The sequence below is a fragment of the Amblyomma maculatum genome, chromosome 1, assembly GCF_055883805.1.
Source record: "Amblyomma maculatum isolate TAMU_Amacu chromosome 1, ASM5588380v1, whole genome shotgun sequence".
Lineage (NCBI taxonomy): Eukaryota > Metazoa > Arthropoda > Arachnida > Ixodida > Ixodidae > Amblyomma > Amblyomma maculatum.
The window spans coordinates 53,151,048-53,169,670 of NC_139344.1; the positions used below are offsets into that span (position 1 = coordinate 53,151,048).

The 18,623-nt window shown below is 47.7% G+C and overlaps 1 protein-coding gene across 2 annotated transcripts in view; it reads right to left on the reverse strand.

Moving 5' to 3' along the window:
• The window catches only part of LOC146202386 (nose resistant to fluoxetine protein 6-like), an 85,881-nt gene that overhangs the window by 37,266 nt on the left and 29,992 nt on the right, over positions 1 to 18,623 (reverse strand). For both annotated transcript variants that reach the window (XM_084588141.1, XM_084588139.1), the window contains exons 2-6: positions 10,202 to 10,401; positions 10,025 to 10,130; positions 2,045 to 2,132; positions 905 to 996; positions 225 to 395 (exon numbers count right to left, since the gene is read on the reverse strand). In XM_084588141.1, coding sequence (XP_084444267.1) covers positions 225 to 395; positions 905 to 996; positions 2,045 to 2,132; positions 10,025 to 10,130; positions 10,202 to 10,401 — 657 coding nt within the window. The remainder of the gene's footprint in view (positions 1 to 224; positions 396 to 904; positions 997 to 2,044; positions 2,133 to 10,024; positions 10,131 to 10,201; positions 10,402 to 18,623) is intronic.

The following is an 18,623-nucleotide window of genomic DNA, read 5'->3' on the forward strand; positions in this document are numbered from 1 at the left end:
CCGCGAATCTTCTTTCATCGCGCACCCGCTCTGATCTCCCTCTTTTTCTCTTCTCTTTTTCTTTTCTTTTCACCCCTGTTTGTACTCTTCGTTAGAAATGCTGAGTGCAACGGTAAGTTCGTGTGGCTGATTGGTGCTCGCATTCGGAGTGAACTAGGTCAAGTACGCTCGCAAATATGACCGTCACTTTTGATAGAAATGCGCGAAAGTGCGCGTCCACTCACTGCGGTTTGGAATGGGCGTGAGCGCGTAGCAGTAGCCGAGGATGATCCACAGCATGGTGAGGAAACGCACGCCATGCAATGCCCGAAGCCGCGACCCATCGTCGGAGACGTCGAACAGTCGCAACGTGTTGCTGTAGGCGGACCAGGAAGTCAGTGCACCCAGGACGGCGTCTGTGGGAGGGCGACGAGGCGCTGTGCCATCACCGCTTCTGTGTGCGCATCAGCAGACCTCTTATTAACGCGGCATGTTATCGGAAATTACCACATGTCGTAATGTGGGAGCGAGAAAGCCATAACGAAACGCTAGGAGCATGGGCGTTTATATTGAAATTACTACTTTCCGACTGTAAATGAAAACGTGACGAGGAAAAGCTTCTGGAAAAATTCCGCTTGCTGGCTGGTGCTCCAGCCATTTCACAGTTTTACGGCCCAGCTTCAAAAATTTTTACTCATATGTGAGGGAAGACTTCTGATAGAAGACGGGCCGTGTGTCAGATTTTAAAATGGCTGTAGCGGCTGAACCCACCTAGCTGTCGAAACACCTTAGCAACAGCAGCGCTTGTTTCGGCCCGGGGAAAGAAAAGTGTAATGGGAGACACTCTGTGCAAAACCTGTTGGACAGCACCGTTACTGTCCAACGAATTAAAAAAAAAAGAGCAAAGGGAAGTGATGGCACGCACGAGGCTTACGGTCCTTGTGCTGGCGGTTCCTGAGGAAGACGTCCACCAGGGTCCCCAAGACCACCATGCTCAAGATCATGCACAAGCAGATCCTGCAAGCGCCAGAACGCGAAAACCAGCAGGATACTTTCCATGCACAGACTTTCAGAAATGTACAAAGTGCTCTAAATTAAGCGGAAAATTGTCGCGTTTAGGGATTAGTCTCCAGCATCTGGAAATTAGTGCCTGTATACTGTACCGCCGAGAAATTCCCTGGTTTGCTCAGAACTAACTTGTCCCAAATGACCCCACAACTACCCTGGATTCTTCAATAATCCTTTTTGTTTTCTAAATGCTGATGTGGTGTTGTTACTAACTAGATTCAAAACGGGCGTCATCTGTTTAATCGTCAATCACAACCTGTAAGCGCACGGTAAACAAGGAGAGGCCTTTCCGAGCGCTTCGCAAATGTGGTACCCTGTACGTCAATCAGGAGTCTCAAACGCGTGAGCTGAGGAAGTATTCTCTTAACGGTGAGAATATAGAGTTCTAACGCTTCAAACGCCGCTTTCACCAATCCTTAGAACGTGCCTGTGTGGTTTGTCTCGGGTTCCAAGGGTCCCGCGGACGGTGTGGTTTCCATCTCAAATAGATGGGGCCTCGTGACTTCACACAACCCTCCAACCAATCAGTGCCTGGCCATGGCACCTTCCAACTATCACCTGCCAGAGGCATGCATGCGATTTTTCGCTCCTAACGCTAACTATACTACAACGTCGACACCTGACTTTCTGCTGCGCGGAAGCCTTGCAAATGTCGCGTTAAAAACAAAGTGGCGAAACAAAGGTCAACGCTGCAACCAGTTCTATATCGCCAACTGCATGCGCTCTCCGGAGCTATATATTTCTCACATGGTCTCGTGTAGTTAGCTTCGCTAACACTTTTGTCTGTACCCGGTGACTATATATGTGAAGAGATGAAGTATGCACGGAGATGTAAAGGAGAAATCGCAAATATTGTGGACGCATTCAGATTTAAACGCGTTCGCCAGTTGCATCTCCCTTTCCGCATTCCAAACACACTGGGTCAGGCCTTGATCGTGCGCAGCTGCGCACAAGGAGTTGGTGAACAAGAACTCGTGTACTCGCGGTAGGTGCTTACAGCGCCGCATGCTGAAGGTTGTCCAGTTGTATGTCCCTCTGCACGTCGCACAGAGGCACTGATGCATTCACGCCGTAGTTCTTAAAGGCTGCGACAGAAAGAGAGAGAGAGAGAGAAAAAAAAAAGTCACAAATCAGCGACAGAGAGCGCTTTATCTCCCTTGGCAGCTGAGTTGTCTGTCTGCCATACCGTTCACCTTTGTGTCCGTGACCGCTGCTTGTACAATTCAGCTAACGCGGACAGCAGAAGACACAAACTGCGCACACTCAAAAACGTGAAATCGACAAGACTCGCAAGCGGGAAGTGCACAGTCGGAAGAAAAAATATAAAGAATGTGAGGGAGCAATTAGATAAATACACCAGGCGAACGGCAAACTTTATAAATGCTTGCAACTTTTCTTCGCAGTAAACATGAGAGTAGTAATAAATGGATGGATAACAGTGCAAGGTAAAATGAGTTTTGAATGATCCCCAAATATTGTTTTTGAGTTTGAATCAGGGTAGTGAAAGGCAGAAGTTTGGCCACCGCCGCGGAAGCAGATTGTTTGCGAGCGTTGGTTAGCTATAGTTTGTACGGTTACTTAATTTTAACATTCAGAAAGCTTGAAAACCACCTAATGGGGCCCGATGACGACTAATGAGATTTTGTGCGTGCGAATCACGCCGAAACTGACTGCACCAGAAGAACTCCGACTCCCCGAGGACTCTCTGATGCGCACCAAAGCAACACGCATATTTGAGGTACGCGGCATATTTGAGGTGTAGCTGAATCGAAATGCGGGAAGATCGAGCCCAAAACCTTGAACTTAAGCGTCGAACGCTCTAGCCACCGAGAGGGTCAACGCAGCGGAACGGCTACGCGTCTAGCGGCACGCGCTGCATAGTGAGTTCATTATTCATGTTGGTGTCTGCCGAGAATGAAATACGGAACCAAAAGCAAGGAAGTTCGCATAGCATGACGAATAGGATTTAGACGCGGGGAAAATCCCTGCAAAGTTTGGGCTAAATCTGCGCTGCAGGACCTGCCGGTAATAACGGAAACTGTCGCCGCCGAAGTGACGGCTGAGCGCGCGCGTGCTTCAGAAGATGCAAGAAATAAAGGAAAACAAAGAAGTAGGAGCAGCATATAAGCGATAGACCGAAGCCGGAGAAAGCTGCGTCGTCATTAAGAGAACCGCGAGGTCGGCCGAGGGGGGCTCTTACATCAAGAGCGAAGTTTCTGCTGTCAAATACAGCCTCCCTCGCTCAGTTAGTCCGCGCGGGAGAATTGGATTCATAAGGCGACCATGCGGATCCAAGGCCACGCGCTGAGCGTACGCGGTAACGTTGGTGCTTCCGGCGGCCGCGCCTGCAAACAGCCGGGCGAGCCTGTGCACGAGTCTTCGCGGAAGGCACGCATCCTTAGGCAAACCACAAAGACATGCATTATTGTTTTATCTTTCTTTCTTCCCTTTATGGGCGCCACTGGCAGTTGCCTTCTGCTGGCGAAAAAATGTATTGCATGTGTCAAAGGCGGCGAGGCCGAAGGAGCGCCAATGCGTCAACGACGAGCTTGTTGTTGCTGAACGCGCGAGGCCGTGTTTACGAGGGTTCCTGTCAGCTTCACTTAGCGCGTACACACGTCACCATGTCGTAGTGAGCCGGTGTAGAAAGGCCGGTGTCAACACAGAGACCGAATATAAACCAAACAGCACTTAACTTCAAATGAACTACGCGATGGTCCGCAAGCCAGGCTTCTATTTCCAAGCATGTCTACTTTTGTTTCTGTTTATGCGTCGCGCGTTGCCTACCATTACAGTCACTCAAGCATACATTCATGCATGTTTTGACCCGTCATATATTTTGAGACTTTTATATTACTGCCGTATCTCTATTATGCCGGTACTACGTGTGTTTTCAAGCGTAACCGGCGGAGGCAACCTTGTAGAGCTTCCCGGTGAGTTCTCGAAATCCTTGCTTGCGTAGATATACTCAGCAGCGGTGCCACCAGCTCAGCATTGTCGAAGGCCCCACTCAGCCTCGGCTCGAAAATCCTTTAGTACAAAAGAATTAAAAGTAAAGTTGTAGACGTCGTAAAAGCAGCGAAACAGAGGACGAACTAATAACGAAACTAAGGACGTAAGGAAACGAGTGTACCCGTGTAATTTTATCTTCACTCGCCTCTTTACAGCATCAGTCTCAGCGACAGACATGAAACTACCATAAAACTGCATACTACTACCCTTCCAATTTTAGGCGGACTCAGTGTAGGGGCTAATATATTGAAGCCCTACTACGAGCGAACCTCCGACTGGCTTTCAGGCTGCATGCAGTCTATCAAGTGATGCCAGACCATTGGTGTAACTCTTGAACGCTTTTTCTTCCCGCTCTTCTGTCTGACGGTAACACCGCATCGGGGCGATGCTCCAGAGGAGGGGGCAGTGACACGTGCATTATAGCTAGAAGAAGGAGCGAAATGGGACGAAGTAGAGGACGTTAAAGTGCCCGTCCGTTCCTGTTGCCAGCCTTCCTGATTCAGCTCGCTCGGTGCCCTCGTTCATCAGCGGTTACAGCAATTCTTTAGTGTAACAACCGTTACGATATTGGAAGAAGCTGCTGGAGGGGGGGGGGGGGGGGGGGGAGGGTTGTCCTATTTGATCATTGCATTTGTGGCTCTCAGCACCAAAAGAAAAAAGGTGTCTCACGTAGTTTATCCCAGTGAAAGTTTCTCAATTGGAGAGGAAGAGGATGCACCCACCATTCACTTCCCTCTCAAATCCGCCACTGACAGCGTGGTTGTAGAGGAGGTGATCCTCGATACCTCTCACTATGCGCGGGATGGTCAAAACAGAGCAACGAGGGAGACCTCCGGTTGCGTGGAGCTTACATGTTCTCCGCTCAACTGAGGTGAATTGATTAATAACGGAGGATAGCTTTCAGAGAAAGCACCAGACACTGCAAAAACATCCAAAACGACCCATCTATGTTTGGTACCGCACCTTGGCGCAAAAAGCAAGCTACCAATCACGATCGAAAATGGCTACGAAAAGTGAAATTCGATTCGATTAACAAGTTTGAGAACGAAGTATATATATATATATATATATATATATATACATACCCCCCCCCCCCCCCCTCCGCCCCCAGTCAATGGAATCGACAACTGGACTCAGGAGAAAAGAAAAAAAAAATCCGTACACGAGCGCTATGCGGTACATCGCGCAAACGGAGCAACGATTATAATATCGGAATTACGTGGCACAACCAGCTCGCATTCGTTAAGCTCTGACTGCTGGCGCTCCCTTACGTGCCTTGTGTGCAAACTCGCTAACCCGTTCAGCACAGCCCCGAAAACAAGAGGAAAGAGAAATAAAAGCGGCGGCGAATTACTGCTGGTGACTGGATGTAACTAACCAACCCAGTACGCAACCAAAAAAATGATAAAACTTGGGACGGATTATGAAAGTTAATGCAATAATTACTACTTTTATGGTTGCGTAGCCGCACTGACTCGCCGCTCCGAACCGGATGGGCTGCTGGACATGTACGCTGTCGAATGACGCGCTTATGAGTTTGGCTGCTAGTGCTATACGACCACATGGTTTAGGGCTCACGGGCAAAGACGGCTGGCCAGAATTTGTTTTGATGCTGCGGTGAGCCCATTAGCGCTTTCGAAATTCTAAAACTGATATCGCGGTTGCTGATGGTTGGCTACCAGTATCTAATTTCAACCATGAGCAGGCGCTTTGTAAGTTTTAGAGAAACAGCTCTTGAAAGTTTTGCCCAGTGGACAACCGGACTAGGCGGCCCACCCACATGGTCAACAAGACTCTGTAAATAAAGAAGTTTTCAATCAATCAATCAATCAATTAATCAATCAATCAATCAATCAATCAATCAATCAATCAATCAATCAATCAATCAATCAATCAATCAATCAATCAGCTCACGTCGAGTCTCCCTCGACACGCTTGCAGTGCGACAGCAGAGGCCATTACTCCTCCCAGAAATGCTTGAACTTAGACGGCATGTTTTCCGCTGCATACCACCCCCATTATTATAGGCGGCCCCTTCTGACGTACAGAATTTACTTTAGCATGGGCACTGAAGCTGACGTAATTTCTTTACAAGAATTTTCATCCTCTAGAACACCAACGTGCGCGAGTCTTCATCGGTGCTTTTACATAGCCTATACCAACAAGTGTACAACTAGAAATATGAGAGAGAACACGGGATCGCGTGGCCTTCGCATTTCGCAAAGCGCTGCCACCAAAAAAAGACGTGAATAGGTGGCACCAGGGACATGCTCGGAAAGAGCAGCCGTCGAAGCTTACTTTTCATGCGCCTTTACACCTGATTCTTATCATTTGTCGGTGGCAGCGCTTTGCAAAGCGTGGAGGCCACGCGCTCCCGCGTTCCTTTTCATATTGCTTCTAACTATACACATTTCTCTTTGCAGAAATAACTGCATGAGGAGCAATTTCTGGGGAGTGTAGCGCCCGCTGTCTCGGCTTTGTCTTAATACGCCGTCACACGAATTTCGGCAGTTGAGGTGTTGGCCATTGATGCCGTTATATCTAGGCGGGCAACAAGGGCCATGTGTGCGAGAAGTGGCCGCTCTGTGAGAAAAAAAAAAAGCGATGGCGAAGAGAAGTTGTGCAAGCATGGAAGTTTATTTTTTTTTTCTCCTTTAGTTCGCTTTTTAGAGCATCCAAGTTACAGTTTTAATCAATTTGTGCATTTTTGTGATAAACGCTGTGATAAAATCGACATTGGCTTAGAAAAGCATCTGGCAACCGAATTCACCAAGAAACCTCCCCGTCGTCCAGGGTTCCAGCGATTTCTACAAGCGGCCAAATTTTACACCAGGTGTCAACGCCGAAATCGGTGTGGGGGCATCCATTGCGTGCAAAGCGGACTTTGTGCAAACCACGACGGCGATCAATCAGCGACTTTCGGTGGCTGCACCTTCCGCGTCAGTGCCCTACAGAGAAGTCACCACCAGATGAAAATCTAGCTGTTTCCCGAGTCTGATGCTCGAGTCGCTTCTGCAAAATCTGTCCACATTACTGAATGACCACATTCCTGCCAGATGTCATAGCCCCTCGAGTGCAAGTCAGACGTTCGAGTTGTATCATGGAGGAAGGAAACAACTTAGAAGAGGCCCTTGCCATTCCCAATGCATTGGAGAAAGTGTGGCGAAAGTGGCGTCAAAATTTAGGGTTAGCCAAGTCGGGCCATTAGCAACGGCGACGCTGTTGCTATGAAACCTCGGGCCACTAGCAACAACGTTGCTAAGGGCCCTAGGTACGTCAGCGTCGCGGAGAAAGAAAATGCGGAGGGTAAAGGAGGAGGAGAGACGTTGCAGCATCAGGTCGCGGCGCGGCCGCGCCGGCTTAAAAAAAAATGACATCAGGGCCTCTCTTGAGTTGTTTCCTTCCTCCATGAGTTGTATCAAAAAATAGTGCCTCTCCTCCCGAGCAACCGGAACGCTCCCGGACTCACATGCAAAAAGGACAGTGTCATGTTTCAGCAAATCGTGCAAACCAAATGCGGTTGTCTAGACTATGCCTTAGTATACATCTTTTTACGGAGTGCGTCACTCAAACTAGGAAAGAAAAATTAGGGTATGTTGACTTTGTGCGTGTTTTTTCGAGGCCCTGTTGTCGCACGTCCCGTGGCCCCACTGGTTGAACTGTACAGATGAACTTTGTTTCCCAGCTAGGGAACTGGGGATAACCGACCTTATTTAAGCGGCGGAAATGATCTCCACCGATAGCTCCATTTTCTTCCTTGAACTTGTACATATCCCATCATGAAAAAGTTGTATAAAACGTTTTTCTTCGACCCTCCTCCTTCGCTGCTCCTGCCTCCCTGTCTCGACTTCTCATGGCTCCACTGCGGTGAAGTCTAGGCTCCCGAACACTGATCACATCAAGTTGTACTGAACATGTTAGTCAATTGGGTTAACTTAAAGTATTTTTGAAAGAAACCCGCATTCCGGTAATGGCGCTCTCGGAAGCCCTACTCGCAAGTTGATCTCTGTGGTGTATGTTAATTGTCCCATAAAAACTGCACCCCAAAGTCCATTCCTGGAAGAAGTGCTGAACTACACACATTACGCATATGTTGGAAAATTACCCATGTTTTTTTGTTTTTTGTGCGTCACCGAATTTCGTTCAGACGTTACCGCGAGGCTGTCAAGATACAGCTCGGCTGGCGAAGACTTTCCGTTTCATCCGTGTACGTGCCTCCGCGAAAGTTTTTGTTGGATGGGCTTCTACAGCAGCTTTGTGACCGATGCCCAGCTGTTCTAATGCTTTGCGGGGACTTAGCACCCATCACTTTGTATAGGACGCTAGGAATACGTGTTACCGTTGGCGACTAGTAGATCACATTGGCAATTTGGACCCCTGTGTTGCCAGTGGTGAATGGCGTACTGTTTTTCGGCAAACTTTTTCACCCACAACTATAGACCTGACGGTGCATTGAACTGACGTCTGGCTGAAGTGATCAACGGTCCCTGAGCGTAAGGGGAGCAATTCTTTCCTTTTTTTGTTTGTTTACGTTTGCTATCCATCTGCGTGGTTCAAAAATGAGCCTTGATGTCAATGTGGACAATTAAAAGAGTTCCTAGAATGCGTTCCTGTAGATATAATTGGGAAAATGCTTACTATAGTAAAGTGGCAGCAACTTCGATGTTCAAGTTTTCACAACAATTTCGAGGCCCCTGCTTGTATATATGGGAATCTTTGGGCAACGCCGAGGAAGGCGGAGCGGCATTTCATGAGGAAGAAAGATGACAGTTCTGACAGCAGACTGATTTCTGCCATTCGATAACAAAAACGATCTCTTCAGGTCTTAAGGGTCTTCCTTCGGGGCAAGCTTGGCCCTATTCTCACCGATGATAGGAATACAGTGAATCATTGGTAGTCTTCCTGGTGAATTCCGCCCTTCGAAGCTTGCTTAACGCTCTCGCTCTGAGCAAGAAGCCTTTTCTGTGGCTATACGTTGCCTCTTCCGGGGCATCTCCAGCGGTTGCAAACTGTGGACTCGGTAATGTGATCTTTAATTTCGCACCTCGACTCGACCTGCATACTCGCAGGCGTACGCGCAATGAGAAAATCCTCCTATTTCAATGGTAAGAGTACACAAAGCCCTGGCGGTAAGCTATATAATGTAACTACGTTCACTGTTTTCATGTGTTTCACATTTTGCCACCTAGACGTTTTGCGCGAAAAGACTCCAAGGGGAGTCCTTGGAGTGCTGCAGGCGGCGGCGAACAGTTAAGTTCATCGCGTGTCACTGTATATTCACACCTCTCAGACGTTTGTCTTTACATAGGTTATATTAATCCCACTTGGTCACTTTGGAAAGACGGTAGCTGAGCGAGCTGTTCTGTAGCATTTTTCTGAAGAGGTCTTAGTCTCAGGCTTCATATTTAACACTATAAACACCCGTGGTCCTGACTTCCGGAAACACATGGTCGCTTGAGCATCTCGACTGTATGTTGACCATTGCTCCCGGTAACGTTGAGCGCGGGTGACTCGAGGAAACGCGTTCGTTCCCAGTTGAGCATTTTAAAGACAAAACAAAGGTAAACAAGTTAGGAGCTAATGACTTTTGCGCTGGAGGAGCTCTAAAGACATGCTTTCGCTTGTTTATAGTCTGTTTTGGAAGGCTAAGGGATAACGCATTATACGTCGTTGCTGTAGGCTAGCCTCTTTGAGGCTGGTTTCTTCTTGAAGCAGTACATGAGATTGTGTAGCTTACACCCTTTTTGGCTCTGCAGGCAACCTTATGGGCTACCAAACAGGCTCGATCACTTGCGCATTCTACACTATGATCGGATAAGCTTTCTACAATATGGGACTAAATCACATCGTTGCTGTGACTACTGGTTAGTGCGAGTCGTTTCGCATGGGCCGCGTAACGCTAAGTTGACGCTCAACAACGGACGCAATAGTTCACGCGTACACGCTGCAAAGCACTTGTACCCACCGGATTTGATAAGCACGTCGATGTCATTCCGGGAGCACGCGGATGGCACGCAGATGCCCAGCCGGAACCCCGGGAACCAGATGGACTTCATGATGCGGCTCAGGTTCTGCGAACGAACGCTGTGTTCTGCATCGATGTGACCAGCGCTGCTGTTGGACCGCGAGATATAACGCTTACCCTGCGGCTGTTCCTGAGGAAGCTGACGGGCCGGCTAGTGTCGATGTTAGGTTTGAGGAATAGCGAGCAGTATTGGCCGCGGAAGGTCTCGTCGCCCCACGAGTCCTGGGCGCGTGTCTCGAGGCACTGGTCGAATGAACCGAAGTCCGTGATGGTGCCCTCGAAGATGCCGGCCGGCGGGCGGCCCATGGCGTCCACCACTGCATACGCGTCGCAGAGAAGTAGCCACGCGCTCAGCATCTCACATGATACTCTCGGCGTACGCATACACTCTGCATTCACAACGTCGTTCTTACTCGCGTCTCTTGCGGCTTTAATCAAATAAAGCTTTGAGCCTGATCTCGTCACAGAATTGTTTGGAACTGTACACGAACAAAAGTTATTCAGCTTTCGCCAGCCAGCGTAATGAAAATATTAACTAGAACGATGCATACATAAACCAAGCGTTTGCAGACCGACTCATTTCTCAAGATGGGAAAAAAACCGCAGCAATACAAAGGCAAAAGAGACGCTTCTGTATACTTTTTGTACTGGTGCTTTCTTATTTTCATGTGCATTTACGAGCGGGCTTGCTGGATCGTTAAGTTTAATTTAAACCACATTCGCTTTTTCTTGGTCAGGGTATCTAATGCGTGAGCGTTATCACATTTATTTCAACACTGAAATGCCTGACGGCTTGGTAGCACGCTGCCCGGTTTTATGTCCACGGGATGCTGTTGTACTGCAGAGTACACGGGTTGAAAGAGGTGGTCCTCTGACAACGCGGTCTCAATGTGATAACGGCTCGTTCGCGAAAGCGTAAGGCGAGGACGAAGAAACTTGAACTAGATTATTTGTACATAGCTATAAGCATAAGCGGGAAACTTAAAAAGCAGCTGCATCACTTCTCGAGAATTTCGCTATACTCAAGGATTCAAATCTACATAGGCCTGTAGATCTATATAATGCATGTAAGGAATTTTTACTCTAGCATTCAAACTCATGGCATAATCAATGATTAAACCTTGAACTTCTTCTCACAACACTGAAGTTCCGCGGAGAAGCTCAGTGATGACGTCACGGACGATAATACTTCTGATGTTCGTTGCCTTCGTCCACGTCCTGCTGCGCCTTTTCTGACGGTGCTAATTAACATTTCTAGGGCTTTGTTTTCGGGAGCCTTGTTGTTATTTCTTCAAACCAAGAGTTTTTATGCAGGGAACGTACCGGTACCGTTAATGACGTCATCATGCGTCCTCCACCCGTCGCGGTGCAGTGCGGTGAAGCCTAATAGCCGTCGCGGGTTTAATCGCTAATTGTGCCACTGTTTCAAATGTGCAAGCTATAATAATTAAACAGCTCGAAACTCATCGAAATCTAAAACCGGTGCAGTTTCCTTTTAAGCTCCTAAAGAAACAAATAATTCAACAGAGCTTTTCAGTATTTTGCTCTTGCGCCTGGGAAATTTTCGCCGTCCATGCTAAGAGAAGTTAAGATCTCGAAGTGCTTACCGGAATGGTTCCCTGTGTTTTTGCGATTACGGTAGCATGTACATTATTCACGTTACCTAACCAAACGCAGCGGTTGTTAAGAATGGAAAAGGTTTCGAAAACGGTGGCTAGCTGAGCGTAGGTGGCAGGGTACACGTACTAGGTTGGCTTCCCGTCGTTCGCGCGAAACGTCGGAGGCTTACGCGCTTCCCTGCATACGGGTTAGATCAAATCATTTGAAATGAGGCTCTCAGTGGCTGTAAAAACGACCGAGAAAGCAAAATCAGTGACAGAAAATGATTTCTTTCAACATCGCTTTAGGCCCGTTAAATGGGTGATACGTATCGCCCGGACGATTTCTACCCAGAACTGAATGACACTGAGACAGACACTGAAACGGCGTGGTTATTTTGGCGCATAGCTTGGTATTAATGGTCCATTTACTGCTAAAATAGCTTACATTATTGGCCACTTTCGAATGATCCCTATATAAAACAGATTTTTTGTTTGTCCTCGCGCCATGCCTTGCACAGACTACTAACGCGCTCCTACTCTCAGTGAGCTGCGGCGCAACGTGATGCTAGGCTCGCTACCTACTCTCGACACCAGGCACCATCTGTCGGGCACGCGTGGCCCGTTGACGGCGGGTCGCCTGGGCGAGCATCTTGCGTGCAATACGTGTTTGCAACCATGCGTTGTTCAGTGCTGTCGTTGACGCTCTCGACAACCAATACATGTAGATTTGTGTTGTGCGATGTTACATAGAGTTTCTTACTCTTACCTAGAGGGAAAGCTGTGCTGCCGTCTGTGGGAGTTTACATGGAGTTTCCAGACGGCCAGTTCAGCCACCATGGGCGCTCAAAGCATCATGGGCCGGAGAGCTACCGAGTGCAGAACTACAACTTTTGGCCAAGACTAATGCAAAGATAAACGTTGTCCTACCGTAAACAACGTCCTAAGATTGAATATTGTGACTATAAATTGCAAAAAGAGAGAGAAACAGAATGCCAGTGTGAGATTTATCCAATATAAGCGATGGCTCTTTCTCCTATTGGCTTAGTTTTGAGCAGCACAAATACCAATATTTCGCACTTAATAGGCAAACTTTGAAATAAAAAAAAAATGTTATGAAAATATTTATCGTTGTACAATCACTTAAGGAAGTTTTTAGTGGCATTTGGGGAAACAGAAACCATTTATTGGCGACGTCTGCTTCTGCGCCTTCGCTACTATGTTTTTCGCGGTCTATGTACGCACCTTCAGATGATGATGATGACGATAAAGAAACCTCGCAGTAACGCCACTCCACGTACCCGAGAAAAACCGACTGTCCCGCAACAAGTAGCACACCGGCCCATGATTCTTAGCGCGCCCATGGTGGCTGAAGTGCAGCGCCCTCAGCTTTCCCTCTAGGTAGTGTAAGGAACTCTATGCGTTGTTACTATCATTCTTCCTTGTTCGAGAGAGTACGGCAACAATTTGAGGCACGCTGTTCCCCCATTTACACGATATCCGAGGGTAGTTACCAAGCGGCTTAGAAGCTGGAAATCACCGTTTAAACGCATAAATGAGCTGGCTTTTTTTTTTTTTTCGGCTGCCCTTCACATGTGATAAAAGCACATGTATTTTCTTCTTTTTTTTCACTTTTTGATTTTGTGCATGTGGATGTGGCTTTTCTGTATCGGACTCCTTGGTGTGAGAGGTGACCGGATCGCGGCGAGCTTCGCGCTGAAGGTTGCTGGGGTAAAACGCGTGTTTTTGGTTACCAGTACGTGGTTCATCTTTGGCTGTCTTTTACCGTTCCTTTACGGAAATGTAAGCGGGATCACCAGGCATCCGAATTATTAAGTTCCTCATTTCAAAGAGAAGTCGGCGTAGAAAATATTTGAGCGTAGTATCTGTTAGTCTGCCGGAGATGTAACAAAAAAAAAATAAATAAGAACACCCCTTCATTACATGTTATGACGCTGGCCCAAACGGCTACGCAGCGCTTTCATACACACACCAATGGTTTCGAAATAAAATATACACACATTTTGGCTGCATAAATCGCGAGACGTGGCTACTCTGTTAATAATTTTTCGACTTAATACAAGGGGCGAAACGGTATTGTGCCCCACAGCGGTGGCTGAGTGGATATGGCTCTTGACTGTTCAGCCCGAAGGCGTAGTTCGACCGTGGAAGCGACGGCCGGGCTTCGATGAAGGCAAAACGGAAGGCGCCCGTGAAGTGTGTGATATCAGTGGACGTTAAGAAAACCCAGGTGATCGGAATTTTCGGAGCGCTGCACTACGGCGTGCCTCAGAGCCGATGCTACTTCTGGACGCTAATCTCCAAATACAGGACGAAAACTGAGTTGTTATATTCCAGCTAGCATTCCTTTGCTGTTGTTCCTTTCTTTGGCATGTACGACAATGCAATTACGTCCATTATTTAAAAAGATGTATCATGCGTGACTGCAGGCGCAACAGTTTGATAGGCACTGTATATTTTCCAGGCATAAAAAGAAACAATCCTAATTTGGCGTTATTTAGAAACAAGAAACAACAGAACTTGTCTGATGTTAGCTTAGCAACTGAGATGAGCATACAGCGATAATTTGTTGATCTGACTGGCGCACCACCACACAGGAGACAACACATCCTAATTTGCGAGGTTCGCTATGGCTGCCAGGAAGGATGAAGAGCGCATTGGAAGAGAAGTATATGTGAGTCGCACATAAGAGCAATATGCCTGCAATTGTTCAGAAACTTTTCTCAGCTGCAGGGTACCGAAACGGCAGCAATCGCGGAAGCATGCTGAAAACCAGCGCCATTAACGTGAATGTCTAACTAAATCCCATAAATAATGCGTCGATTTTTAACTCTACGACAAAGCAAATAAATTTGCTTCAAAACAATCGTGCGGAGTAAATATCTTCGGCAATAATCGCTAGCGCACAAAGGCTAGTTGATCGTGGCTACCGCGTATACACGCGCGGCAGCGGAGATGCCGCAGCCCCGCGTAGTCCCCAAGGAAACGGCCGCGCAAAGGCACGGCAATCGGCACAAAATCTGGTCTATGCTTCGCAATGCTGTCAACCAATTCAGGAGAGGTCCAGCGTACGTCCCCAAAAGAATTTCTCGCCTGTACAGTTTCAACGCAAACTGAGCGACGAGCGTGACAGGGGCGGGCTCATTCCAACGGCGCGCCATGACAAATCTGCCGGATACGGTGTCGCACTGTCGTCATAAGAGAAGCGCGCAGTGTGACAGTATAACGTGAAAGCGTTTCGTAGTCCCCGCCGGTAACCTCGGTATGAAAGCGGCGACGCGCTTAAAAGATACGCCTTAGTCTGAGTTACAAACGATTGCGCACACGCATAGTCTGTTGCATATACCACAAAGGAATGCAACCGCCACGATAGGTGTTTTATGTAATCCCAGCTACAACCCACTGCACAACTGCGGAAACAACTCGGTGGCGGCGACGCGGCGGTATGTCCTTGCACCTCCTTCCACAATATGCTGCCCTTTGACAAAAGAGGATTCGAACTGTTCTCGCCCACTTTCCCCTCAGGTCCGTTCCGTTTTTATTCGTACTTTTTTTTTCTTGCTCTCGTTTTTGTGCTTCCCTGGCACACGTGGTACGGTGCGGCGTTTTCGCACCCGTAAACAAATCCCAATGCAATCATCCTATCAAACGAGGTTGGCGCCTTGCATCACCTAAATGTGGGTCGACACGCACTGCTAATATCGATGGGCAGCTCCGATACCGCCACTTTCGCGAGGCGCCGACAGCCGCGGGAAAACGCGCAATGCTTGCTCCTCCTCGCCAAGCCTGCACGCTATAGCCGTAGAGTGGGTGCTTGACCCTCTGCCACAAACGCCCCGCTGTGCGTAGCTTGAACGCCATTCGCGGGTAGTTGAGTGGCTTTCATTGATAAAATGCGAAGGGGGCGGATGCTTACGCTGTAACATTGTGTATGCGGTGTTCCATGTAACACGCACGCACATACACACACGCGCATGTATTCAATACACTTAAACGTACATACGTACTACGTAGGAGTTGTTTTTATCAGACAACTGAAGTTTTATGTATTACTGAGTCATCTATGCGGAAGCACCCTTCACCGAGCGATAGATAGGCGCTCCTGCAGCCGTGACTCCGACGACTCGCATGCAACGCTGTAATAACGATCGATAAGATGGTGATACATTAGCAATCAGCTTGATAAGCGAAGGGCTGGATTTTAAGTGGAAAGACTAGAAAAGCCGACGGTGTCTGTAGGGTACTCGCAGATGGGCAAAATACGTCATCAAGCAGCCGCATAATGCAATCTATATTGTTACATATATGCCCTGCGCGTCGCTGGATGTTGAAGAAGAGGACGATAAACAGTATGTATGCCGCATAATCTCGTGACACAGACCTATCCACGACCGAGGCGAAGACAAAACGGTATACAGGCCGTTTGTTTAATATACTCTGCACTGAGCTGCACCTCCATACGGCTTTCTCGGCGGTGCCGTAAAATTTTCGTCGAATGTAGCATTTCTCTCAGTCAAGTTGGGGTGTAGATCGCAAAAGAGATTCGCACCAACGACATGTGCACCGCCAACTGCATGGCTTCGAACCGAGATTTTGGCAATTGCAACTCCCACATGCCGCGCGAAACATGCCAGACTGCGTACAGTATGCGAACACGCGCTGCGAATACAATACCAGCATAAAAAGAAATTAAGTGTCGACAATCTCCCTCGAAAACATTTAACCCTTGCAGTTTTCTCTCTCTCTCTCTCTCTCTCTCTCTCTCTCTCTCTCTCTCTCTCTCTCTCTCTCTCTCTCTCTCTCTCTCTCTCTCTCTCTCTCTCTCTCTCATTTTTAATTTTTTTCTTTTTCTTTTTTTTTTTTTAACAGTGCTACCCCGTTTCTTCCGCCCCTGGCATCCGGCGGCTTCGGCTGACATGGGCGCGCATTGGTGATCCTGGAACCTTGCCTCATCATCTGGACACCGCTAAGTTGCGCGAACTGGCATGTCGTAAGTGTTGGTTCTCTCCACTTCCCGTCTCTTGACGCAGTCGTCACATGGGTTCTTTCTCTTTGGAGAAGCGCTTCGCGCAGCCCATCTTCTCTGGCATGACAGCGGGTGATCCGAGTGACGGCACGTACCACGAGTCACGCGCCTGTATGTCACAGTAAATGCGACGCTGAACGCCATAAAGGGCAGCAGCCCGCTATCGCGTCGTATCCTCTGAAGTGTCCCGCTAATTTTGTCGCGAAAACAATACTGCTCGCAGTTTGAGCCATCAGCGTGGCCCGGCGGTGATCACCATTGACCTTCGACCTTTATACGACCCCAGTAGACGACCCCAAGCTGGCAGGAGCTGCCAACTTGGGTCTCTCGTTTCACATGGGACGGTTATGTCAGAACCAGCCTGCTAGGCCCCTGGCATTCACGTTACCCCTATAGGCCACCAAGGCACGTTCATACGGCTTGGTTAAAGCGGGGCTTTATATGTGGGCTGGCAGGAGCTGCCAACTTGGGTCTCTCGTTTCACATGGGACGGTTATGTGAGAATCAGCCTGCTAGGGCCCTGGCATTCACGTTACCCCTATAGGCCACCAAGGCACATTCATACGGCTTGGTTAAAGCGGGGCTTTATATGTGGGCTGAGGAACAAGAAAAAGAGAAGAAGAAGAACGCTCGGTCACCCGCAGCTATTGCTTTCGCTGAATATTCGGTTCAGCAGCGTTGAACTCTTGTAATTTTTTGATCTTCACCTGATAATATTTATGCGAGCTAGGCCATACGCCAGGAAATCTGTCACTGGATGACCATTTAGGGCAGTAACAAAGTTATTACTCTCCGATGTATGAATATATATGAATAGATTGAGACATATATGTAGGAACTGTGCAAATTATTCCAGAAATCTCTAGCGTCTATGAGTATTGTTCATGATAATCGCGGAAGTCATAGGGCCCCTTTTTACCTCACCTGAGACGGAATTCATCTATGAACGTTGTGCGGAACAAATTTCAATCAGCTTCGACTCGCTGCAAAGGCAGGCCGAAAGAGTTGACAATACCTCCAGAACACATTATCACAGTGCAAAGCGGGCTCCATTTGAAGCTTAAAATTTGAAGACCCGTGATGCATCGTTTAAAAAAAAAAAGAAAGAATCACAAATGAAATTGCTTAGAATGATACGTAAAAAAGAACAACGTACTATCAAAAATAACTTCCTTACTTCCTCACTTCTTCGCTGCAAACCTTCATACAGAAGCCACCTCAAAAATCCTGAAGGCGAATAAAGTACTAATACGAAAGCCCATTCACTTTCTTGGTGACGTTGGTTAGATATGGCTGTCCTATTTGTCTCGCCACCAATATGAAAACCCTTGGTGTTCGAATAAAATCGCAAGAAGGAATAGAATAACCTTTTCCTTAGTATTGGTAAAATGACAGTCATCGGGCCTGGTGAAATTCAGAACGCTCTTCTCTTTTTTCTTAGTTGTATGGAGGACCAACGAGAAAGTTTCTTCATTTTAAGCTGTAGATCGATGCGTGACGCTGAGTGAACGCTCCAAAAGTTATATCGATAAGCATATAAGGAGACTTGTTATGTATGACTACAGACTAACATGAGCAGTCACCAACAAAAGTTTGTGGGTTGCATGTGCTCGCGAACAAATTACTATAGCGTCCCCTGGCTCCCTTTTAGCAGCATGTCCTATCATTATACCTGTCGGCATTTAAGGCGACTGGCTTGCGTGCCCGCGCTGAAATATTTTGTCCCGCACACCCCCACATCCTACCAAATTTTTCTGTCAAATGCACACGCTACAAAATAATCAGACATATAATTTTGAAATACCGAACAAATTTATTTGACGGATGCATTTTTACGCTCTATTGCGGCCTTGAGGGTTAAGAGGGACGCCTCCGTAAAGAGCGGATGTCTGCG